Source organism: Sinocyclocheilus grahami, unplaced genomic scaffold, assembly GCF_001515645.1.
Source record: "Sinocyclocheilus grahami isolate Dianchi unplaced genomic scaffold, SAMN03320097.WGS_v1.1 scaffold28.1, whole genome shotgun sequence".
NCBI classification, from domain to species: Eukaryota; Metazoa; Chordata; class Actinopteri; order Cypriniformes; family Cyprinidae; genus Sinocyclocheilus; species Sinocyclocheilus grahami.
This window is the reverse complement of record NW_015505207.1, coordinates 746127-771886: the sequence shown is the minus strand read 5'-3', so window position 1 is coordinate 771886 and position 25760 is coordinate 746127. Positions and strand designations below refer to the sequence as shown.

The following is a 25760-nucleotide window of genomic DNA, read 5'->3' as shown; positions in this document are numbered from 1 at the left end:
TTAAATACAATTAATTAATTATATATATATATATATATATATATATATATATAAATAATACATATATAATTCTAATATTGAAGTAGAAGCATCCACATAATTATACATCAGTAATATTTCAATAGTCTTTGCGATGAAACTCCAATCTAAATGATTTCTTGTCAGAGGTCCCACACAGGACGTTCCAGGGTTAACTTCAATTCCGGCCCTCGCTCGCCCTCCAGGCGAACAAAAAAGAAAGTCTCTTTTTACGAGGTTGTGGTATAAGAAAAGTCCCCTCTCCTCTTCCTGAAAAAACACTAGCCTGCTGCAGTTGTAACACCCATATGTTATTACATTTGTCAGAATAGTCGAGTGATAGGATCAGTGACTTGAGTCAAAACAGCCCCATATGCAGAGGAGATGCCAGTAGAGCAGCGAAGTTCGCAGACGTGGCCTAAGGCAACTATTTGACCCACACCAACCTGCATCTAAAATACTGATACACTGTATCTCTCTGTAAAGAATACGCAGCCTGTCATGTGCAATTACTCTATACTCCTTGCCCTCAGTCCAACAGCACTATTCCACTGGTCATAGGCTACTCTAAATGGCTACAATTAAAAACAAATAGTCACATTAATCAAACAATATTATTGCTCTGTTTCAGACAACAAAAATACAGTTAAAAACATTTGTTTAACTTAAATTGAGTAAAACTTTTCCATACAATAAACAATTAAGTTTAAAAAAACAACACAACACCACCAATACTGATAACATAGTATTATCATGGAATTAGTATTTAGTCATAAGGGTCAATTTTTCGATTATTTTGAGATTTATACATCATATGAAAGCTGAATAAATAAGCTTTGATAGGACAATATTTGGCTGAGATACAGCTATTTATATCTGGAATCTGAGGGTGCAAAAAAATCTCAATATTGAGAAAATCGCCTTTAAATTTGTCCAAATGAAGTTCTTAGCAATGCATATTACTAATCAAAAATTAAGTTTTGATATACTTACAGTAGGAAATTTACAAAATATCTTCATGGAACATGATCTTTACTTAATGTCCTAATGATTTTTGGCATAAAAGAAAAATCTATAATTTTGACCCATACAATGTATTTTTGGCTATTGCTACAAATATACCCAAGCGACTTAAGACTGGTTTTGTTGTCCAGGGTCACATATAGTGAGAATTATTCATGCTACAGTGCATGATGGGAATTCGATATCACATCGAATGCATCTGGTTGTGGTCAATGAAAATTAATAATGTAGTCATAATTGGATTGAGTAATTTCCATTTTACATATTAAAATTGATTACATGCTATTAAGGGGAGACACTGCAGGCAAAAACACTGTTTTTTCATGCACCTGTTAAGTTTGAGATTTTGGGCTTTTTGGTTTTTCATAAATTGTTTTTTCAGACTAGTGGAAAGAAAACATCCAAAAGACACTTTTAATTGTTTCTTCTATAGCACTTTGTCTATTTGTGTCAATAGATTTCAATTACAATACATATTTTTAAAGGCAGTTTTCTCAAAATTCGTTTTTTCTTCTAAACTTCAGTAGCACTTACACACACCGAACTTACAATTTGTATTCCTGTCTATATCCTGAAGGTTTTTACAGAGGGATTTGTTCATATATAATTTGCTTGATTATATACAACATTTTATTCCCCCCAAAATTATGAAAATTTAGCATTTTCTGAATTATGGAGTGACAAAAATGAGATACCCAAAATTCCCTGTATAAAAACTTTTGACTCTAATATGTAAAAAATTTTGAAACTGACATCCAGTGTTTAGATTTTTGTACTAGAAATGTATGCAAATTTGCGCATATTTCATTAAATAATAACTAATTTGCATATTTAAACCTAACATTTTAGAAAACTTGTAATACAAAAAATGTTTGCAATTATCAATGTAATCAATCAGCTGGGTAAGTAAGGCGATAACTATTAGTTATTTTTTTACCCTATTCACCTGCAGTGTCTTGCCTTAAATGAAGAATTATGTTACAATAGCTTAGAGACCCCAAGCAAAAATATTACACTACACTGCAAAACAATCACTTATCTGAATGCACGTCTACCTTATGTTAAAACAGAAGGATTGAGTTTGAATAATATCTGCCAACTAGGTTTTGATAAGGCCTATATCAATACGTACATAATATCAGTTATAATATATCAACTTATTAATTTTAGTTTTACATTTAAACACTGGGTTTTCATAAAGAACAAACAGTCAATCTCAAAACATGAGAAAACATTGAAAGAAAACATAAGGGCTAAGCCTTTAAAACCATACTGAGCAAATTAAGCACATTTTTCTTGTGGGTCTCATTATTCTGGACAGAGCTGGATTTATCACCCCATTTCTCACTGTCACTGAACAATACACAACCATGACAACTTAACAAAGCGTGCTGGGGATGAGAGTGTCTTCTGATGGTCTGATAATAAAATCATCCCTGTGCACTCACTCCTGTAGTACAATGCCTCAGACCAGAGCCAGGCACAAGAAAGTCACACTCCAACAGTGACACAAAAACCAAAGTTTCGAAGAACATACTTGAAAACAATTCATTTATGTTGGGGGAAAACATTTTATGTATTTCCAAACAATAACATGTGCATGCATTCCATATGTATTCATCTGTTGTTCAGCACAGACGCATTGGGAATATCAGTCAAGTACAATAAAATCAATCTTTTTCCAGTTTTGCCAGTTCTTCAGAGAATACACTGAATAATGATTTTCTTGCTTGAGAGAATATACAGATGTCTTTTGGGGAGATAGGGGGGTTGTAATCTATCAACTAGTGTGTGTTATGAATACAGTGATGTGGATAAGCAGGTGTATGCAACATCTCCTCACTCAAACGCATACATTTAATGTGCAAATATTGTATTTTTTGTAGTATAATGAGTTGGTGGCTTTTACTTTATATTACTAATCAAATATATAATCAGAGGTTGTAAGATTTTTAAGTATCTTGTGCTCACCAAAGCGGCTTTTATTAAACAAATGTGAAATATTGTTTAAGTTTAAAATAATATATTTTAAAATGTAATTTATTCCTGTGATTGCAAAGCTGAATTTTCAGCAGTCATTACTCCAGTCTTCAGTGTCACATGATCCTTCAGAAATCATTCTAATATGCTGATTAGGTGCTCAAGAAACATTTCTTATTATTATCAATGCTGAAAACAGTTTTTTTGGAAAACTATTTTTGTGGAAACCATGATACATATTTTTCACAATTGTTTGATGAATAGAAAGTTCAAAAGAACAGAAATATAAATCCTAATAAATGTCTTCATGGTCACATTTGATCAATTTAATGTGTTAAATATTAAGCAATGAATAAAGTATTAATTTCTTTAAAAAATAATTAAATAAAATTGAGCTTTTGAACACTAGTGTATGTATATACAATGACATCAGCATTACATTAACTGTAATTAAGTGTGCACTCACATGGCCTTGATCCTCCAGCTCATTGTTGGTGAGTTTGAGTTTGTCAAAGCTGACCACTTGTCTCATCCAGGTGTCTCCTGAAGCCAGTGAATCCGGGTGGATGTAGACCCTGGGCGGCACTGGCGAATCCGCATTTCCCGCCACCATCCACTTTGAGCTGTGATACACATACCTGCAAAAATGAGCATATAATTGCCATGATGATCTGTTCCTGTGGCCTATGAGTCAGTGTTGTTAACAATACCAAAAATTACTCATGCACACATACATCCAACTTTTGATTGTTCAAAACACTTCTAACAGACCATATAAATTCAAGATAAACAAAATATCCTATTGAACCTTGTTTTTTGGACTATTATAAAATACTAACCCGTGCTAAAAGGTAAAGTATGTTTACATTAGCATAATTAATGGAAAGCATTGAAAAGGCTCTGATACATGTGGGCACTCCTAAAGTGCTGTTTGCAGGGCATTTCCTCAGCTGACTGCCTGAGGCACAGCTGGATGCCTTTAGTTCTGGCCATGCACACAGTTGAAAGTGCTTAACTGCGACGCCTCTGCCAAAGTCATCATCCAGCTCTCAAACATGAACAAAATTCTCATTTGGCCCCTTTTGTTATTGCTTGGCAGCATTAAACATCCTCCGTGTCTGTCTTATTCTCTCCCAGAGCACCCCACTACTGCGGACATGAATGTTGCTCTAAAGTTAAATAGATAAAGGTCTTATTTATCCATAAAAAATGTGTGATTTAACAAAAACACTCACACATTGTTTGTCCTTCACACACATGCGCATATAGTGCCAGGCATTTTTGTAATTTCCTGTTTGGAGTCCTGTTTAGGGTTATGCTCTATGTAGCAGGGAAAGTGTTAAAGAAAAGGGAAACCTAAGACCAAAAAGGACTGGAAATTTGATTAGCCCTCTTTCATCTTTCATAAATCTGCCATCTGGCACTAGCACAATCAATAAAGATCCAACTTTATGTGACACCTTTTTGGACAGATGGTGGAGCGACTGCCCATTAGAGTCCAGCAATATTTAACACATGCAGTACACTGTATGCAAAATCATTTACATATATTTAGATGAAGGAAAAAAAAAGCAAAAATGGGGTTATTATAATTGTAAGGACCCTTCAGTCTAATGCAGAAACAAAACAGGAAGATTCGACTTTAATCTAAAACCATTTTTTTCTGAATAGTTTCTCATGCACACGACACAGCAGCAAATAGACCAAGTTATATATTGGGTTACTTTACTGACAGAGTAAGTGATACCCTGAAGTGTGGATCAGAGCGTTCACATCAAGTTGAGTTAGCACCATGTGCGTTTATTGTGTGAAAAAAAATATGGAAGATGAAAAAGATGGGCATGCCTGAAGTTGACAGCTGGACAAAGAAAAAAATACGAGACAAACAGGGCAACACTTAGATGGGGAAAGGGAAAGGAGGAAGGACGGCTAGCACACACACAGGATATTTGTGAATACATTAGCTAGAGAGCGCCTGCAAGAGGAATCTGAAAATCTGGGCCGCTCTGTATTTTCTTACTTCTTCTCTCAAATATACGCCATACCAAACAGCCACATTAAATAGCAAAGTAATTCAAGTAACACATAAAGAAAGATTTAACAAGTCTAGTATAAACTCTATGTCCCTTGAAAAGGGCAGTGCGCCTAAGTAAAGTAAGTAAATTCCAATAAAGGCTGCGTTTCCAGACCCAAGCCCTCGAGACACATGAGGCATTCCAGTGACAGCTCTTTGCTCCGTTTGCAAAGCCTTGTGGTAAATTCCCCAGCCAGGAAGAAAATCCTATTTAATTTTACAAGATCTTTTGGCTTCTAAAATCCTCCATGATATTTGGGGTGCTCTAAATGGTTGTCTTCAAGGCCAATCCTCGAATGGCTGTGGTTTTACTTTCAGTAAATGCATACATTAATCTAAATATAATTTAACTGGAAGAGTATTGCGTTGTCCACTTAAGTGTCACAATGTAATTAATACAGTAACATCCACAATGTTTTCTTGTGTTTATTTAAAAAACTAAATTAGGAAAATATGAGAAAATGTTGGGTTGCTGCATAAATTGTAGCAGACCTTTAAAGTTTTGAAAAACAGAAACACATTTTATTTAAATTATTTATATTAAATTTTTTCACTAATGAAAAATATATCCTCCTTTTGCTTCTAATCCTCTGAAACAGAGTACAGATTTCAGCCGTTTCCAGTTCTGTTCTCAGACATCAGCGTGTGGGACTAAAGCATAAACACAACTCAAATAGTTTCACTGAATACAAACAAAAATCAGATGCGTTTCTGGAATTATGGTTAGGAAGAAACAAGGTGAGCTAACCAATTCTATGTTGATCATTAGGTCTTTATTAATTACTATGAAATAAAAATCAACTTAATTTGGGAAGACTTAAGTTTGTAACAAGGCACATGTAATTATGGAAAGGACAAGTGCACTACTGCAATCCGTACATGCAGGCTTTAGCTGCATTCAAATAAAGCTTGTCTGTAAGCATGTGTGATGGAAAGTTGTCATGGTGAGAGCAAAATCACAGGGACACACTACACCACCTTCAATGCTGATATGGCAACTCTGTCAGGGTTGCCGTCAGTGTTGCTTATTCATGTAAATCTCCCACCCCATTTCAAGAGGGATCAGCTTCCCAGTTTATAGACAAATTTCCCGTTCATATTGTTATTTTCCTCCTTTCTCACTGCATGCTAACAGCGCTACACACTCTCTGGAGCAGTGCTTACCTGTATCTCTTGTTGTCCACTGGTACAATGTCCATGGCAATGTAATACTGCTGATGTGGATCCAGTCCCACGATTTTAACTCTCATAGCAGGGAACATTCTCCTGTAACAGAGCAGATTGTAATTGCATGTTTAACTAATAAGTCTAATGATAGCATTGACAAATATAGTAAGATGATCTAAAAATGCTAGAAAATAATGATACACAAAATGTAAATAAGTTGAATTAGATGAAGCCAATTAATTTAATCATTTAAATAAGAACAGTGTGTTACAGTGATGTCTGTTATGTTGAAAAATACAACACTCTGACACCAACAAAAGCAGACAAAATAAACTAATAAAATTAATTATTTTTATTGCTATAATCTATTGCTATAATCTAATTGCTATAAAACCATTACCAAATAGTAGCAGGACTCAGATACATTTTGATCAATTAAAAAGATATGAAAGCTAGAAAAGCAGAGTAATCAAAGAACAAAAACAATCTATAAATTAGTTCAAACAAACTAAATAAACTGAACAAAAGGGCCCAATTTAAAAACGTGACTCATGTCTAACAAGACATTTTTGGCTAATTCCCCATTTTACACTTCAAAAGCAACTTCTTTGTCTTTTCATTTAAAGGTCGTAAATCTCTGTTCATAATGAGAGAAAAGTGTCTGGTCGCTCACCCCACCCCCTACACCTCTACATGTATAGGGTTATTATTAGCATGGGCATAAAATACACGCGGCTATTCATGCAGTCTCGCCTTAAAATCAGAGTAATTATTTCAGGCTCTAGTTTTTACAAAACATACAAATGAATACATATACTATACATATGTATACTATACATACATATAGTATAACTTGGTAAACAGTTTGGACACGAGTTACGTTGTTTGATGAATGGTTCTGGAGAAAACAAAATTGTTTACTGTTCCAACGAAAAATGGCTACATTCGGGATTTCTTGCAGCAGCGCATCGGAAGAAAGGGTCTATTGATGATGAAAACATCATGTCGTGTAGGGCCAAGCAATAGCTATAGCTATACAGTAACATTTATTGAGTGAGAAATTTTAATAGTTTGAACAAATCTTTCTAATGCTAATTTTATCATTCAGATTTTAAAAAATTTAAGAAATAAAAATTGTTTCTTGTTGTTTTTTATTTTTGTGTTTGTCTGAATTATCCGATTCCTATTCGGATATTCGTTATCGTTATACATTCTAAAGCTTTATTCTCTGTAAACTGGGAGGTACAAGTTTTGTACACAGTTATGTTTTTTTTGCAATGGACTCATTTAACGAGGTCCATTTTTTTCTTCCTAAGGTAACTTGCCTAAGCCACAACATGGACTTCTATTAATAATCTCTACTACAGCCATCCAGTGCAATCAGGAAGTATTCTTAAGTACAAGTTCACCCTGTGTTTTAAGACAAGGAATTACACCAATAAACGGAGACATGTTCTCATGTTGGTTTGATCATAAAGTGTAAAAATGGCACGGAAATACCTGGCAATCCCGCCGAGAAAGAAAGGGGCGAAAGGTCTTACTGTGAACTGTTTAGGTTAAGTTATATGCTCGGTTTGGGCTGTAATTGACGCCCAAAAGAGCACGAAAACGAAAAGCATATTTCAAATGTATTAATTAGAAACAGTTGTTGTTGTCCTGTTATAAGGCTAAGTATCAGAATAGCCCTACCGTAGTTCGCCATGGCATAGGTTGTGGTTTGTGATTAGGTACGTCTGCCCCCATGTGTAACACATTAGCGGCCACAAAACAGAGTTTTCATGTTTTCAGTCCCCGCGTGCGCAGCCACATCCCTTTGCCTGTCTGAATTATCCGATTCCTATTCGGATATTCGTTATCGTTATACATTCTAAAGCTTTATTCTCTGTAAACTGGGAGGTACAAGTTTTGTACACAGTTATGTTTTTTTTGCAATGGACTCATTTAACGAGGTCCATTTTTTTCTTCCTAAGGTAACTTGCCTAAGCCACAACATGGACTTCTATTAATAATCTCTACTACAGCCATCCAGTGCAATCAGGAAGTATTCTTAAGTACAAGTTCACCCTGTGTTTTAAGACAAGGAATTACACCAATAAACGGAGACATGTTCTCATGTTGGTTTGATCATAAAGTGTAAAAATGGCACGGAAATACCTGGCAATCAAAGAAAGGGGCGAAAGGTCTTACTGTGAACTGTTTAGGTTAAGTTATATGCTCGGTTTGGGCTGTAATTGACGCCCAAAAGAGCAAGAAAACGAAAAGCATATTTCAAATGTATTAATTAGAAACAGTTGTTGTTGTCCTGTTATAAGGCTAAGTATCAGAATAGCCCTACCGTAGTTCGCCATGGCATAGGTTGTGGTTTGTGATTAGGTACTTCTGCCCCCATGTGTAACACATTAGCGGCCACAAAACAGAGTTTTCATGTTTTCAGTCCCCGCGTGCGCAGCCACATCCCTTTGCCAAACAATCTTATGGTACCTTGAGATTATTTGCGCGTCAAAAAGAAAAAAGACAGTAGCCTATGCTACGCATGTATGGGTCTATGACAAATGTCCGAGATGATAAAAAAGTTATTAAAAAAACGTTTTAAATAAATAAAATAACTAGAATTTAAATGTAATATTTGTTTAATCTTTATTGGTTTAATACATTTTCGAAAAATCAACTGAAAGATACGTCAATATTCTTGTTTTTTTTAGACGTGGTGTAAACATCAAGCAAAAAATAGACCTACTAAAAATACTTTCCTTGCACCTTTATTGGAGTGAAAATAGAACATTTCTGTTAATATTTAAACAAACAAAAAAAGTCTTCAAATATGTTTTTAAGGTTAAAAATTGCAAATATTGTTAATTTTGTGTCATGAATATCACAATCAAACTTATAAAATGTAGAAATACGTGGTTTACAACAACAACAATAATAATAATAATAATAATAATACACTTAATGACCTTGACCCAGACGTTCTTTTTGTTTCAGGGTTTTCATTTGACTCCTAACAAACAAAAAATGACTTCAAGCATGTTGTTTATGTCACACTCATTTAAATCTGATTATTCATCACATTTTTGTATGATTGACCGCTTATTATTATTAAAAGAAATATTAATAAAACATTACGCAAAATACTTTTACTTTTAATACTTTTTTTAATGCAAAATGCCACTGTCAATAATTTCAACCGTTTAATTAGACTTTTGCTGTATTTCAAACCTTAAATTCAGAATCCAAAAACATGTTCATCACGCAGAAGGTGCATCCAAAGTAGTTCCGTTCATATTATTCAATATTTTTTAACAGGCGGACAAAAAAAGGGAGCGCCATAGTGACCCAGGATTGTTTATCATATCTTCCAGAGGTTTGGTTCCACATTCCACACGATTATATATGTTTGTTTAAATTTGGTAAAACATAGCTACCTAGGCTATATCAGAGACATGAATAAAATATTTTGAAATATGCTGCCACTGTCTGATCCAATATGTTGAACTTCTCCTCCATAAAATTAGATTTTTTTTTTACATTTCATAAAAGGTTTACCTTCCTGCCTTTGTGATGATCATTTCTGTGCCAATGTCGTGGAAGCGTTTCCACAGGTCAGCGCACTGCAGCTCCACCTGGATCTCCTCCATGGAGGCTGAGGCTGAGGGTGAGGGGTCGCAGGCGGTGGGGGTCAGGTCCGCCGGGGAGCCGAAGGAGCACGACGTCCTCTCCGCCAGACCCTCGCCGTCGGAGCCCGGGCTGGCCTCTGAATCTTCAACGAATAAATAAAATCATTATAAACGCCGGCAGCACGAAGGAGGCCTCGGGAGGCCTGTTGACAATACTGAGCGGTAGAACCAGATCAGCTGCAGCCGTAAAGGATAACGACTTGGATTCGCTCAGACCATCATGGATTGCGGCCTTTGAATGTTAAATGAAAAAAATCAGCAAAATAAAAAAAGCGGAAAATCTGATTCACCTTGGCTTTAGAATATTTCTTAGTGTTTTCAGAAAATACATGGCGTGTGATGATTTTGGACATGCGTGGGAAGATAGTTAGAAGATAGTTGATTATAAATATTTATAGCCTAAACGAAATGGTCAATCAAATAAAAAAGTTATTTTTGATCTTTATGCCCTCATTCTTGGTTGATTCCATGTTTTGGGGGAAACGTAGCTGACAGTCATGCAGGAAAAACAACCCTTTAAAATTAATTAACTAATTTTTGTCTAACGTTTTAAAACAAAATAATTATCATTAGAATTACCACATCAAACCCATTTGATTTACCATGTTTAGGCATGTTAGTATAGTAGCCTAATAAGATTAAAGACTAAAGTATAAGCAGAGATAGGCCTATACGCTATGTGAGGCTCTACCATCGATAAAAGGCCAAATAAGTGAGTTAAGCAGAAAACTCAAAAGAAATCGATGTTCTGTGGTTTAATTATCTACATATTTTATTATTCAGGTGTCTACAGAACCTACAAAGGTTATTGAAATGAGCCGGGTTGCTATGTCATGCAAATGATGCTGTGCGACCAACTGCAGAGACTGGCCAGCAGCCCTGGCCAAACCACCAGCACCCCGAGCACAGAACCCTCTGAGGCCCTAGAGCCCGAGTCCGACTTTTCATCAACCTCGTGAGAGATTCAATCAGCGTAATTACAGTAATGAAGCCCATCGTCTCTTTCACGCGATCTCTCAGGCATGTCCTCATCTCCATCCAAACCAGTCAATGTGCTGTCGTTTCTGAGCTGCTGTCATTGAGCCATTCCACCAGTCTATACCCTCTGCCAGAGTTACTACTTACGACATAACACAACAAACTGCTACCAGCGTCAGCGGAACACTACAAACTATAACGGATCATTTCAAAATACGAGAGTGACAAATATAAAAACTTCACCTTTAACATGGACAATGCTGACTAATCAGCCAACTGTCCTGGAGTTCATTTAGGTTACTTCGAACAAACGTGTTCTGTAATTTATGACTGCATAGTGAATGCGTAAAAATGAGTTCACACAATGACGCAAATACAAACACATAATTTGTAGGTTATTATAGCCTACTAATAATAGCAGATTAATTTCTTCTGCCCGTTGATACTGCAGCACGCTGCTTTCACATCAACAAATTCATTTCGCCATATAAGAGCTTGAATTAGTCGTGAATTACCTATTTTTTTCTTGGGACAGAGGCGAACTAAGCATGAAATTGCAGCGTAACCCAATCCACCAGGAACAGAACCACCTGTTTCCGCTGGACTTCATTCAGTCTCATGTAAGAGGGAGGTAATAAAAATAAAGATTAAGACTCCTTTTAAATGTACACATCTGTCGTCTTTCATTTTGACTCCGTCTCTCTGGGAATTATGCAAGCGAGGGGTAAAATATGATGGTTTAAATGACACCGAATAAGGAACGTCACTTAGAAAACTACAAAACGCAAACCTAACATGAGGGCAGACTTTAGGAGTAGGCCTATTCACTAAGTATTTATTGAAGAATTTAAGTATGAACAAATACAGAACTCAAATCATATTTTTACGGATGTATTTTCATAAAACATCACCTTTTACTATTAATATTTGGTTTGTATCACACATAAAACTCTGTTCACGTTTTATCTAATGTATGATTCATTAAAGTAAATAGCGCATTATTTAATTTGTTTATTTATTGCAAAACGTCTTAGGCTACGAAAAGCACATTTAGCAAAGCTAAACTCATATTACATTAAACTGTCAGTGATGTGCTGAATAATGACTGCTAGCTATATAAAATATGATGTAAAATATATATATAGATTATGGGTAATTAGGAGAGGATGGATATCAAGCCTAAAATCAAGGCCGGCAGAAATTAGTCTTTAAAAATAGTCTTAATATTATTTCTAATTTATAACGTTTTACGATTTACAATTAAAAAACATAAAAGCCTGTTGTTGATTCGCGCCTTACCAGCTTCACTAAAACGCAGACGTGAGACTTTGAAATGCATTTTAAAATAAATAAATAAATAAAAAAGTTTATAGGCTAGTTAAATATTTTTCTCTGTAATTTAATTAAGATGGGACCTACGTAGAACTCTAGATACTGTTGTTCCAAGACGTAGAGATGTTTCAATTTGTGCTCACCCAAAGGGAAGCAGAAACTGACTCAAATACAGAATCAAGTCATCCGTGTCTGAGGATATCAACCTCTGACAGATGAGAAGTTTATCTGTATGCATGCGCGTGGGACAAGATTAACTTCATTTCTTTAGATTAATTTAAATTATTGTGCCGTTAAATGACAATTTAATGTGGTCCTTTTTTCGGGTTCTGTAGCAAAAAATATGTTCTATTCCACTATATGGACTCTCTGTTTGGCCAAATAAGAACATGAGCATTGCGCAGTTAAGTTAAAATGCTTTGTTAAGTAATTCAAATATTTTATTTAAAATGTATCGATGACCTGCACTTACCATCCAACCTGTAAGTGTCACTATATTACAGAATAGCTACCTAAAGGTCTACGTTTATTAGGCCTTCTTATAAGTTAACGCAAAATTTGGGATTTCCGTATAATTTGCATCAATGCTTTACAGTTCGACGAGAAAAAATTACGTTTCATTATTTCTGCTGTTACTGTTGGTTTAGTACTAATACAATCCGTTATCTGTGCACATGGAGGCCTACTGTGACCTGTTGGCCCAAAATGTGCAATCTCAAAGAAATCAAAATCAAATATTGTTCATTATTAAAGTAACCTACTAAAAGCTGTCTGACAGTTGTCCTTTAAAAAAAAAATTCAATTACATTTTTTGTTATAAGGATAGGCCTACTCACCTGTGTCAATTTTCGTCCTCCTCTGAAAAATGCTGAAATAACTTCTGTCTATCTGTGCTCACCATTATTTTCAAAATGAGGCGAATAGTCATATTTTAAATCCAACGTCAATAGAGGGCTATATCAGAATATGTACAGAATGATCAGTCAGCAGCCTGTTGTGTGGGACTTAATGGTCTGCCTAATGGCAAATGCTTCTGAAGCGAGACTAATGAAGTGATGACTAACGTTGCAACAGTTGAACTACAGCGATGAAACCAAGAAACACACACACACTCACATGTGCGTGAGCGCCAGCAAGCGTGAACTCATAAGAGCGCTTATCTTTTTAGGCGACCTGGAGACGGGCATAACAGGCACAAACTGACATCTACAGGGAATAGTTTCAAACTGAGCGTTCATATTTCCAAATAATTTGTATAAAGGCATATGCTCTTCTTTTGACCTAATAAAACACAAGAGCAAGATTTGACAGTATGGATTACCCTAAATTTAACCCACCACTAAATTGTAATTAATTCACTTGCTTCTAGTCGGAACTAAAACACCGATCCTTTTCTTGATTAATAAATCACGAGTTACAAATGTTCTATTGTAGAATGCAATTTTGTACTTTAGAACAATGAAATCTGTGGTATTCCAACACTATTTTTTGTCTGTCATGAATTATTGTACTTTAATTTCTTTTGGATTTGTCTAAAAAAATAGGACTTTAAATTTAAATTTCACTGACATGTAGTTTCAAACTGAGCGTTCATATTTCCAAATAATTTGTATAAAGGCATATGCTCTTCTTTTGACCTAATAAAACACAAGAGCAAGATTTGACAGTATGGATTACCCTAAATTTAACCCACCACTAAATTGTAATTAATTCACTTGCTTCTAGTCGGAACTAAAACACCGATCCTTTTCTTGATTAATAAATCACGAGTTACAAATGTTCTATTGTAGAATGCAATTTTGTACTTTAGAACAATGAAATCTGTGGTATTCCAACACTATTTTTTGTCTGTCATGAATTATTGTACTTTAATTTCTTTTGGATTTGTCTAAAAAAATAGGACTTTAAATTTAAATTTAAATTTCACTGACATAAGATCATATAGCTTTAACTAGTTTGTGCAAAGTAATTTAACAATAAAAACAACTGTTGTTCAATATTATTTAAACTAATGCTTTACTGAATTAAAGTGACATTTGGGCTCACTGGCCTATAGCCTAATTGAAACATTTTATTCCAGGGCAAAACGTTAGTCTGCAAATGCAGTCAAATGTTATACGGGATGTTATTCAATTCAGTTTGCCATGTAACCACGCACTAACCCGGATCGATATCCAGACAATTAGCAGGATCCTCGCCGTCTTCCAATTGTCCGTTGCTCGCGAGGCTCTCCATAGACAGCTCCAGTTCCTTTTCTTCCCAGCCCCGGAGCTTCCGCTTCTTGTTTGTCCCGATCAGGGCTTCTACCGAAAAGGCGTGCGCTCGTGAACTCAGAGCAGCAGCGGATCGTCTCCTGTCACTCATCTCTCCCACTGCAAATCCAACGGAGAATAAATAGAAACTCCGTCCAGGCGGCAGGCGCAGGAATGCCGCACGCGCAAAATGTTTATAACGGGTGGATTTCGGTCTCCGGTGACGACGGTAATCCAAACCCAAGTCTAATTTATGCCCTTTAAAGGCTTAAAAATAAAAGAACCCATTACCAACGAAGAGACTTTGGCTCAATACCTTGTCCGAGGAGATAGTTTGTTAATATATCTCGATGTTTTGAGTCTCCGTCCAACTTCTCCACGTCTCTTTTTCTGTCGTTGAGTCCTCTCTGATTGATATTCACTTCTGGAAAACTTTTTTCGAAGCGTTAGGGGCAACCCTCTCAGTGTTTGTCAAGTCCAGCACGACCAATAGGAAACGCAGGAAGGGAAAGAGCCAAAATATGTCGTCCAATGGAAGAAGAGGGAAATAACAAGCATGGTGGAGAAACTCTATGCTGGAATTTGGAGATGGCCATCTTACAGTGAATTAACCTCATTCGATTTAACAAGCAGATTAAGTTGCTATCTGTTCTGAAAACATTTGCTTCTGTTCCTTTAGCAAAAAAAAAACAATCCGCTTTTAGTTCGTATCATTAGCAATATTACGTTTTTGTCATTCGTCCCGGTGGGTCATTGTAAAATTAAGCTACCTATTTGACGTATTTTGGTTAATATTAAACTTGATAAATACCACAATAAAGCTACACCTGGTCTAAGACTTTATAGGTGCTTTTCATAAGCTTTCCTTTAAAGATTTATTGTACTCCACAAAACTGAATCACACAAAAAGTTTTTATGAATACAGATTGCCTCTGCATAATAAAATATCATCACCCTGTGTAGCCTGTGTTAAGCACCAATAGCCTACTTTCACTGTTAAACAAATGTTCAATTTCACTGTAATCAATTATTGAAAACAAGTGAGTGCATGTGTAGGCTTTCTATGCAATTTGCAGAGACGGAATACTGTGGTAGCTAATTAAGCTTCATATAAAAGTGTCAAGAGCATATTAACACGAGTTCTGTTGGCTCCCGGAATCTGTTGTTGGTTCAAATTGGAATGAAATAGGAAAACTGAAGTTTTATCTTCGTGCAATTTAATTTAATTTAATTGCAATTTAATAGGATTAATGGCACGTTAACGTGAGAATCTTTATAAAAAATAAATAGCTAGGGCATTAAATCAATGCTAATAGTTTCATGCTTTTTAATCAAGATTGTTACCAAACAATTAGGCCTAACAGCATATTACTATATTGATATTAAATATTAGGCTACTAAAATTGGTAAGTGCTCAAACAATGACTATGCTCAATTTATTCATATTTAGCTTATTTATAATGTTTTGCTTATTGTGTAGAACAAAATAACGAACAATAATTAAAGTTGAATTGTCGGCAAATAGCAAAATAATAACACACAATAAAATAACAACAAAATAGTAATAAACTGTAAAGTCGATTGAACAGAAGCACATTCATCATTAGAAACAAGTCAATAAATATTTTATCAATAAATATTTTATTTAACGTAAATAATTATTTAAAAATAAGATTTCAAAGTAAGAGACGAAAAACGACTAGCCTATAGAGAAATTATAGAGCAATTTAGAAGAAATTTACTATAAATAAACTTACAAAAAGACTTTCAATGTTTAGGCGTTGATTCCTTACCGCGAGTGGCTGATGTAGCCTAATAAAATGCAGAAAGTAGAGCCTCCCTCTTTTAAAGCACAAACCCTGTTTGAAGCTTTTCCTAGTAATGCATTTAGAGATTTATCTTTTATTACTTTAATTACACTTTATTATTTTAATTTATTTTATTTATCAAATACGTCGTTGAAGCGTAGCTACCACATGTACCCATATATCATTTACTAATGAGCTGATTTACTCTATACTTAAGTTTAACCCGTTTTCTCTGTGAAATCCTGATTTCACTTCGAAACGGTATTCAAAACCTTTTTAATTGTTTAGTTTTCAATGATAGCAATTATATTTCCTTAGAGAGTGATTTTAATAGGATCGGTAGTTGGTAAGTTCTTACCGTGCGTTATTCTGAAAACTGAATATTTTCCTATTCCATAACTTATTTAGGCTATTTAATTGTTCACTGATTTATTAGTGAAGATGCTCTTAATTAGCCTAAATAAAGTGTGGATAAAATAGTTTGGCTACACGCAGTCCTGTTTTGAATGCCTCACCAAAAAATACAAAATAAATAATAATAATAATAATAAATAAACATTGTTTTTAGGCTAATTATAAATGGACAGACTGAAGGTCTCAAGGAAGATCGTCTATTCGCGGTAAGTCTCATTAGACGGACTCTGCTTTACTCTCACTGGAATTAACGTTTCCCAAACACACGGTATCCTTTTCCCAAGGACATGTTAATTAAGTCGGTTTGACAGCAGTTCCATTGCTTCGTCGCTGAATGTAGTATATTTTGATGATTATTAACGCTTAATTAGAGAAAAAAGGCTGCCCCCTGCCCTCAGAAAAAGAGCTCAAGGGCTTACAACATTCACATCACATGAGCCATTACCCAACTAACTCAACACACACTTGACCGCGCATCGCTTGGTATCATGAGCGCTGCATTCGATTAGCACACTGTCCATGGGTTGTTATGATAAACCCTACAAAATTTCGGACACGTTTTGTTATCATTTTGCTCATTATTTTTCTCCCGTAATCGAATATTGGCAAGTAAGCATGCTTGCACAGTTGCTATTAGCCTATTTCTATTTTGCAGCACATATGGAGACTATACCAACGGTACAAACCTGGCACAAACCTCATCTGCTAAAAATAGCGCATTTGAACAAGTCGAAAATGAATGACACATCAAAGCGAAGAGTAACGTGAAATACTGTCAAATAACAAGTGACTGCTCTTCGCCATCCGTCAGCATATATTACAGAGAGCGAAAAAAGCTGCTCTAAACAAACGATTCATTTTGCTGGACTGATCACTAATTGTCCCGTGGAACGAGTAAACTTCCCACCTAATCCTCCCATATATCCTTAAATTCAGAGCACAGCTTGGAGAATAATGCATGTTTGTGTAGCACATGACGCTGGAAACCTTTTCAGTTGCAGTTTAAAGAATCAGAGAAAATGCGGGTAGAGTTAATGATGTTTTCTCATTTCATGATTTATGATGACTTCTTTTAGAATTATTTCAGAGCAAATAAGTTTATAAAGCTTAAGTCATAAAGCAGGAAATGTTTTTTTTTTTGTGAATATATGAAAGACGTCAGACGAAGGATTTGAAATTCTTTCCAATTGAAAATTACATGCATAACTCATTATTTTAAATATATAACAACAAATCATTTCTGGCCTGTGTATCTTTTATATTTTAGTTATGTAGGCTTTTTTTTTCGTTCATGAATTTTCCCTAATACACTCATTTAAAAGGTAGACAGGAGCATATTAAATGTATTTATATGTTGCATTCCTTTGTTGTTTTTAGGGATACATGGGTATAAAGTCTTGTGTAACATAATAATTAGTGCATCAACTCTGAATTCTGGTAATGCATGGAATTTAGTTGCCCTGCCTTATAATTTTACTTTGCCTAATGGACAGACTATCTTGCCACCTCCTCACAGATACTTTCTTACAAGGGAAAAAACAGCGTAATACAATTAAAACATTATCCTTAAACAAGCACAAATTGCTCCATCACTCCATTCGTGCATAGTGCATGTGTGAGGTGCCTACTATGTCAACTAGCGGCCTTGAACGGACATGGAGTTGGCTAGACTTGCAGTTTCTCCTGCACAGCATGTGTTTGTTGAGGCACGTGTGAGACTGAAAATGATTTTGAACTAATGTTATTAATATGACAATAAATAAAAATAAATGTATTTATTTGCTTAAATAAAAATGGACAAAAAAACAGATGAAACCAAACAAAACTGAGTGTTTGAACAGACATGGGTAATCTGTGACAGTGGTGTAATTTACTTACCAAACGTTTTCACTAGTAAACTGAATGAATCTAACACAGACAAAGAAGAGTTCATTGCATTTCACAGTTTATAAAGGCTTAATAGAAGCCCACCAGTTTTCTGACTTCCGTCATCACAGGAGCTGCGAGGCTGTGAGCTTTCTCTGCTCCTTTGGCTAACAGACTCTCAAGATGCCCTCTGTCAGCCCTCAGTCTTTGGATCTCCAGCCGAATGGGTTGCAGCTTCTGTACAACAGCCTCGGCCACCACATTCTTGTATTGTCCAGTGTCCATACCTTCAGCCAGCCTGACCACCTCCTCCACGCTCTGTCCAGACACAGCCGCGTGCATGGAGACTAGGTTTGAAACACCGGGCCGACTCTCAGGCTCATAAGTCACTTCAGAAGTGAAGTCAGTCACAGCTCTGCGAATCTTAAGGACAATGTCATCAGGCGTATCGGTCAGGAAGACTGTAGCTAACTTTTGGGGGTCTGACTTGGACATCTTAGAAGATGGATCCCTCAGAGATTTCACCTTTCGAGTGCCACCTGAGAGTTAAAAAGCAAGATAAGTTAAACATTTCATCTGCGCTGAGTGAATATTTCCTATAGTTTCCTATTCACTTCCATTATAATAGTTAATAGGTAACTATAATATAATAATATATAAAATATCTATAATTATACACAGGTAATAGTTAACTATATGTGACCCTGATTTATACATTTATACATAATAAATAAGTATAAGTATACTGAATAAATAAACTTTCCATTGATGTATGGTTTGTTGGGACATGACAATATTTGGTCGAGATACACTTATTTGAATATCTAGAATCTGAGGGTGCAAAAAAAATCTAAACATTGAGAAAATTGCCTTTAAAGTTGTCGAAATTAAGTTCTTAATGCATAATACTAATCAAAAATTAAGTTTTGATATATTTACGGTAGGAAATTTACAAAATAACTTAATGGAACATGATCTTTACATATTATCCTAATGATTTTTGGCATAAAAAAAAATCTATAATTTTTAGCCATACAATGTTTTTTTTTGGCTATTGCTACAAATATACCCCAGCGACTTATGGTCCAGGGTCATATAGTTAACAGTGTTAAAATAATAGTTTTACTCAAAAAGGACATTTAAACTGATCAAAAGTGACAGTAAGGAGTTTTACAATGATACAAAAGATTTCTATTTCAAATAAATGCGGTTTAGAAAATTCAAAAGAAAAAAAATATCACTTTCCACAAAAATATTAAGCAGCACATCTGTTTCAAGCACTGATATTAATAAGAATGATAATTAAAGAGGTGAAGAATAATAAAGAATAATATAATCATTTCTAAATGATCATGTGACACTGAAGACTAGAATAATGACTGCTGAAAATTCCACGTTGCCAACACAGGAATAAATTACATTTTAAAATATATTAAAATAGAAAACAGTTATTTTAAATAGTAAAACGTCACTGTATTTTACTGTACAGTGGTGAGCATAAGACACATCCCAAAACTATACAATATAATATGGCATATTAATACTGTTAAGTTACTGACAAAATAGGAATCAAATGTTGAATCAGTAACCACTCTGATAGACTTAGTTCAGTAAAGAATTTGGCTTTTTTTTTTTTTTTACTGTTCACCAGTTAATTTCCACCACAGCCAAAAAGCGGTGCAGGAAACATGCTATTTAATATCGATTTCTTTGAAAAGCATCCTTTACAATACTGCCTAACCATTTCAATACAAAAGTAATCGTAGGATGCAATTTTCCATTTTTTATAAGATACATTTCAGTAAATTAGCATTACATATAGCGACCACTGGTTGCACACTAATCAGACTGAAATGAAGAATCTCAGGAAAGCAACTGGGTTGTGTAAATATTATTTCTTTGTGGAATCACAACACAGATGGGCTCTAACGGTCGGATCTTTGATTTGGTTTCAGGGCAACAGATATTGTTTGGCTTCTTTAGCTTTGGCTCTAGGATGCAGACGCAGTCTTCCTTCACATGTTAGAAGAGCGATATGAACCGGTCCTTTGTGAAGTCACTATAGGGAAACCCCCCAAATCCATTATTACCCCATCACTCAGATAGAGGAGGACGAGAACACTCCTTTAATCAAAGCGCCATCGCACACATGACTGGTTTCATATTGTGCTTTTATGATGGCGATAATTACAGTGAATGAAAGACTGAAGCTCAAACTGACAATTCAACATGCCAGCCATGTGTGCGCACGGCTTTTTGTGCAAGGGTACGTTGTTGTGCGTGTGTGTAACATACAGTGAGGAAAGCAGGGAGCTGGAGAAGACACTTGAGAGCACTGACTCATTTGTGTGTTCGCTGAATGACACAGAGTAATTTGTCTTACTTTTCCATTTTTCAGGGTTTGTGCTCAGGTGAATCTTTATGAGAAAAACAGGCTGATTAAAACAGGAAGTTAATGTCATGAGGTAAAAATGAAAACTCCCAAACATACTGAGCAGGGCACGAGGCTCTGGGAAGAACTCTCCATACTGGCTGTTAAAGATGCGGGCCAAGTCCTGGGCGAGCTCCAAATGCTGGATCTGGTCCTCCCCTACTGGCACATGTGTGGATCTGCACAACAATAACATCACTCTATCAGAATATAACCGCGATAAGATTAAAACACACGAAAAGCACAGCTGGCCGTACTTGTAGAGCAGAATGTCTGCTGCTTGTAACACTGGGTACGTATAAAGCCCCACACTGCCTTCGTTCTTCTGCTTGCTCTTCATCTGTAAGGAAAAGAAACAGAGGATTTACCGCTGGACGGACAGACGGAGAGGAAAGTTGGAAATAAATCTGAAGCACCTTTCATTACATCTGGCTGCAACTGTCTATTTGTTTTCTTATTACAATGAGGTCTAACATCATGCCCTTGAGTTTTGCCACATTAACGCACATAGACAGCATCCAAAGGCCACTTTCCGCCATGTTTCACATGCACTCAGCTGTTGAGTAAACAGCTAGGTGTTTTCTCTGCAGCGGTGGGAGGCTTCTGGCCGAGCTCTCCATCAGCAGCAATATAAAAGGGTTGTCCTTTCTGGGTGAATCACAGTCATTATCAAGCCCTGTCTCTCCCTGCCAGGTCCGCCACCCTCATGACCGGCACAGGAAAAGCCTGTCGCCGTGCCACATGGACAGCAAACAGAGGAGGGAGGCCTGAGCATTTAGACTGGCATGTTACCACCTAGACTAAAGGGCTCTAATATATCAATGTGTATTTTTATTTAAAGTGCCCCTATTATGGATTTTTGAAAATGACCTTTAATGCAGTGTGTCATCATGATGCATTAGCATATTGCCCGCCCACTTGTTGGTCTTTTCCCGTTGGTCTGAAAGAAAATGCAAATTCCTTCTTTGCCACTAGGTGTTGCTTTTGGAGCTGTAAAAATAGCGGTTTCCCCGGTAACGCTGTACACAAAGTAGCACTGCGCTCACAAACGCTGCTTTATCAGGCATTACAGGCACGATGAATTGAAAATGAGACCAATCAGACCAATCACCGCAGAATAGCGTCACGCAAAGGAGGGGTTTGGAAAAATGAATCGTTAAACAAATCGTTTGGGAGTCGTTGAGCAAATAAGGTAAAAATAAATGCATATTATAAGACAATGAAAGTGTTTTTTGACCTTGCATGTCAACCTGTTGTTGGGGACTCCCAAAACCAAAATATGAACCTTTCATTACCCATAATAGGGGCACTTTAACATACTCTCACAAGCAGATAAAACAGCAAAAACAAATGTGCTGTAATTACCTTCCATTGAGGCAGGTGCCGTAAACGAGGCATGCTGGTAAGGCAGCCTAGGATCCATGAGAGCTCAGAATGTTCTGAGACCTGCAGAGTAATTATATGATTACATTTTCAGAAAAAAAAAATTGTAATTGTGCTCATTTCTCATTTCATTTATCAACCAATTTATTCTGAAATATATTAAAAGTACAGTTCATACATGCAATGCTTTGAACACACATCTTCTTTGATGAGTATGTTTTTAATTTTTGAATTTAAAATTCATTTCGATGGTATCTTTTTTAACAAATTAACGAATAATTTGAAAATCCTTTGTCCGATAAATTAAATGACAAACATACAGAAACATGGGAATACGCTAACCCCTGGATACCTTCATAAATGTGTCAAGCTTAACTATTCAGATAGTTTGATGTTTTCATGACATGGAAAGTTTAGATTGTAAAATTCAGTGTAAATCCAGCAAAACTGATATTCATCCTAATTATATTTCTGAATTAATAATTCATGATGATTGCAAAACCAATATAAATATGCTATTACTTTTTACATTGTAGCTACACCACATTTTTAGAGTCATTAAAATAAATCTTTAAAAAAAAATTGTCATGATCATCATGAAGTCAAAAAGTAAATTTCTAAGAACTTGGCACACCATTAAAAAACTAAAATATTGTTTCTCTTTTTATTGTGGACACATATATTACCATCATGCTATCAAATTATCACTACTCTTGATATGCAGTGACAGCACTTTACACATAAACTAGGTATCTTCATAGCGCCCCTGTGTGGCAGTGAAGAGAACAAGATATGCCTCACCTCCCAACAGGTGCACAGTGGCACAGTATGAAGGCCTTTCTACAGTCATACTTTATCACAAGTACTCAAACTAGTCCTTCTCTTGTTACAAAATCATGTGAAAGAGCTCATTTGATTGGCATTGTGAAATCTGCACAATTCCCAAGAGAGTGTGCACGCACACAGACACACATTCAAAAGAAAAACACTCTTCAAAATCGTTCTGCTTCAGAGAATTAAACTTTATGAGTGCTGGCGACGTGGCCGCCATCTCTCATACTCACAAAAGGATTCTGAGGCATCTGACGTAAACCCAGAGAGGAACGAACATAAAACGTGATTTTATGGAACAGCGCTGAAAGAGATATTTATTACAGCTAGCTAATCTACATGTGAGGGTAAGACAGCGGATATGAAGATGACTGAGGGATCACGGCAGAAAATATGATATAGTGGTGGTGGATATCTTAGATGACTTCATATGTCAGATTTGTGCAATCAACTGAGACACAGAAATAGTAAGTGAAACAAATTAAATCTAAACTGATTATTCCTCAGACACATATGTCAAAAGAAATTTAAAGGAAGTCCGAAGTGTGAAAAAGGGTCATATTTGTTTAGATTTACGCAGAGTTCAATTACGCGAGTCTGCGAGAAACGTACATATAACTCTCTATTGTCTGGATGTTATTCTGGTAAAAGGGTTTCTAGTGCAATATGTCCGAAACACGCATACAGCTATAACACCAAGCACTATACTTAAGATCCGATTGATTTTAGCTTGTCGCCATTTTTTTCAATGAAGTTGAGTGTTTTCCTTGGGCCAGGGTATTATTTTCACATGTGGAACAGTCTTGAGCTTGTATGTTCGAGGGGAGGTCTTTAGTCCTGCCAAGATATGTGGCATGAAGTTAAAATGGAATAAAATCAGGGGAGTGTGTGAGTGCAGGTTTTCACATGCTCGCTGTAAAGTTTCAGTGAGAAAACACACAAAATCCAGACACACTTACACTCTGCTGCACAACACACACAAACACACACTGTTGAAAGCATATCAGGTGACTGAGAGGAAGAACATGTCCACACTTATTATAGTTATCCTTCAAAACTTGCTCAATTTGAAAGAAAATGTGCTGGACAGCTAGCAAGTTGCTGCGTACTGTAAAATCTATTATTAACCTCCTCTTTCTGCTTCATGTGGTCGCTTTGAAGTGAACCGTGAAAATGAATCTGTGCGTTTTCCCCATCCTGAGAATTTGTTGAGATAGGAATCGGTTTGGTAAAATAAGCATTTAAAGCCAGCATCCATTAAATAAATATTTGGCAATGGAAAATATGTTTTACTGGCAGTAGTTCCGCCCAATAAAATGACCAGACGCCTATTTAGAATGAGACTTTTGAAGTTATTTGAAAGGTACCTTCCACATTTTTTTGACATTGTTTAGGCAGAAAGGCTGAATAAAGATGTGCACACTTTAAAACTATAATACTAGAAGCATTTTGAGATAGTTCAACCCAAAATGAAAATTCATCATTTACTCACCCTCATGTCATCCTAAACCTGCATTACTCTCTTTCTGATGTGGAAGAACAAAAAAAATAGATATTGTTATAATATCTTATATTATAATAAGACAATGAAAGTGTTGCTTTGGACCCCACTGACTTTCATTGTGTGACCAAAAACAGTTTGTTAAAATGAGTTCAGCAGAAGAAAGAAGGTCATACAGGTTTGGAACAACATGAGGGCGACTAAATGATGACCAAATATTCATATTTGTGTAAACAATCCTGAAATAAGGCGATTTAATATATGTTGCAAAAGAAAGTCTTCAAAGCAGAACTCACTTGAGACTGCTGGAAAAGGATGGAGCGAGTCGGGTCTATGCCACAGGCCAACAGACTGGCGGCCATGTCCAAGATATTTTCTCGGAGCATCTGAGGGTCCTGAGGCTGGGTGATGGAATGAAGGTCTACAATGCTATACATGACTGTACTATACTTGTCCTGCAGGGCCACCCAGCTCTCTAGAGCTCCCAGATAGTTCCCCAAGTGAGGAACACCTGTAGGCTGGATTCCTGAGAAAACCTGTGCTTTAGGGAGGCTCTGTAAAGAAAAAGAGAGATGTTTGAGACAAATTCTGTTAAAAAGAAAGACAAACATTCAAACAGAGGACATAAAAGTTGGTGGTGTGCAATGTGCATATAGCAAGAAAGGAGACACCCTACGCAGTTTTATGAATGTTATCAAAGCGATAAATCCAAGGCACGTTTCACACTAACAGAGCACCCTACCGGGTGAGAGAGTGCTAGAGCGGAACTTCACTATAGCCAATGAAAACACTCCACAGTTCACAGCCAGCCAATAGCAGCTTTTAAGAGTGATACAGTCGTGGAATAACAATCACAGTAGTGGTCCTGCCCAAAACAGCAACAGAAGAAAGCAGTGCAATGCTATAAACCTATAAAGTATATAAAAGATTGGGACGAATAAAACAAAGGGGTCCTTTTTAAATGTTTGGACTGAGAAGGAAGCCCACTACTCCTTAGTCTTTATAAAAAAGAGAGAGATTCATGC

The 25760-nt window shown here is 36.0% G+C and overlaps 2 protein-coding genes across 3 annotated transcripts in view; both read right to left on the bottom strand.

Moving 5' to 3' along the window:
- Positions 1-14909, bottom strand: part of LOC107569339 (T-box transcription factor 15) — a 29939-nt gene extending 15030 nt beyond the window's left edge. For both annotated transcript variants that reach the window (XR_001606885.1, XM_016255420.1), the window contains exons 1-4: positions 14412-14909; positions 9809-10022; positions 6260-6361; positions 3488-3659 (exon numbers count right to left, since the gene is read on the bottom strand). Coding sequence is in view for 1 of the 2 variants with exons in the window: in XM_016255420.1 (XP_016110906.1) it covers positions 3488-3659; positions 6260-6361; positions 9809-10022; positions 14412-14613 (690 nt within the window). In the remaining variant the exon portion in view is untranslated. The remainder of the gene's footprint in view (positions 1-3487; positions 3660-6259; positions 6362-9808; positions 10023-14411) is intronic.
- A 3630-nt stretch (positions 14910-18539) lies between these two features.
- On the bottom strand, positions 18540-25346 carry wars2 (tryptophanyl tRNA synthetase 2, mitochondrial). Its single transcript, XM_016256100.1, has 5 exons — positions 25032-25346; positions 22386-22466; positions 21278-21360; positions 21081-21199; positions 18540-19128 (listed from the first exon to the last, which is right to left on the bottom strand). Exons 1-5 carry the CDS (start codon positions 25344-25346, stop codon positions 18680-18682), a joined length of 1047 nt encoding a protein of 348 aa, XP_016111586.1. The 3' UTR covers positions 18540-18679.
- Positions 25347-25760: the final 414 nt, after the last annotated feature.

Bases quoted from the DNA above. Each gene is read 5' to 3' on its own strand.
- wars2 (XM_016256100.1), bottom strand. From the start codon at position 25,346: ATGTTTGTCTTTCTTTTTAACAGAATTTGTCTCAAACATCTCTCTTTT. The intron at 21,200-21,277 runs GTACGGCCAGCT...ATTGTTGTGCAG, and splicing joins GCAGACATTCTGCTCTACAA to ATCCACACATGTGCCAGTAG. The intron at 19,129-21,080 runs GTATGTTTGGGA...TTTAACTCTCAG, and splicing joins AGAGCCTCGTGCCCTGCTCA to GTGGCACTCGAAAGGTGAAA.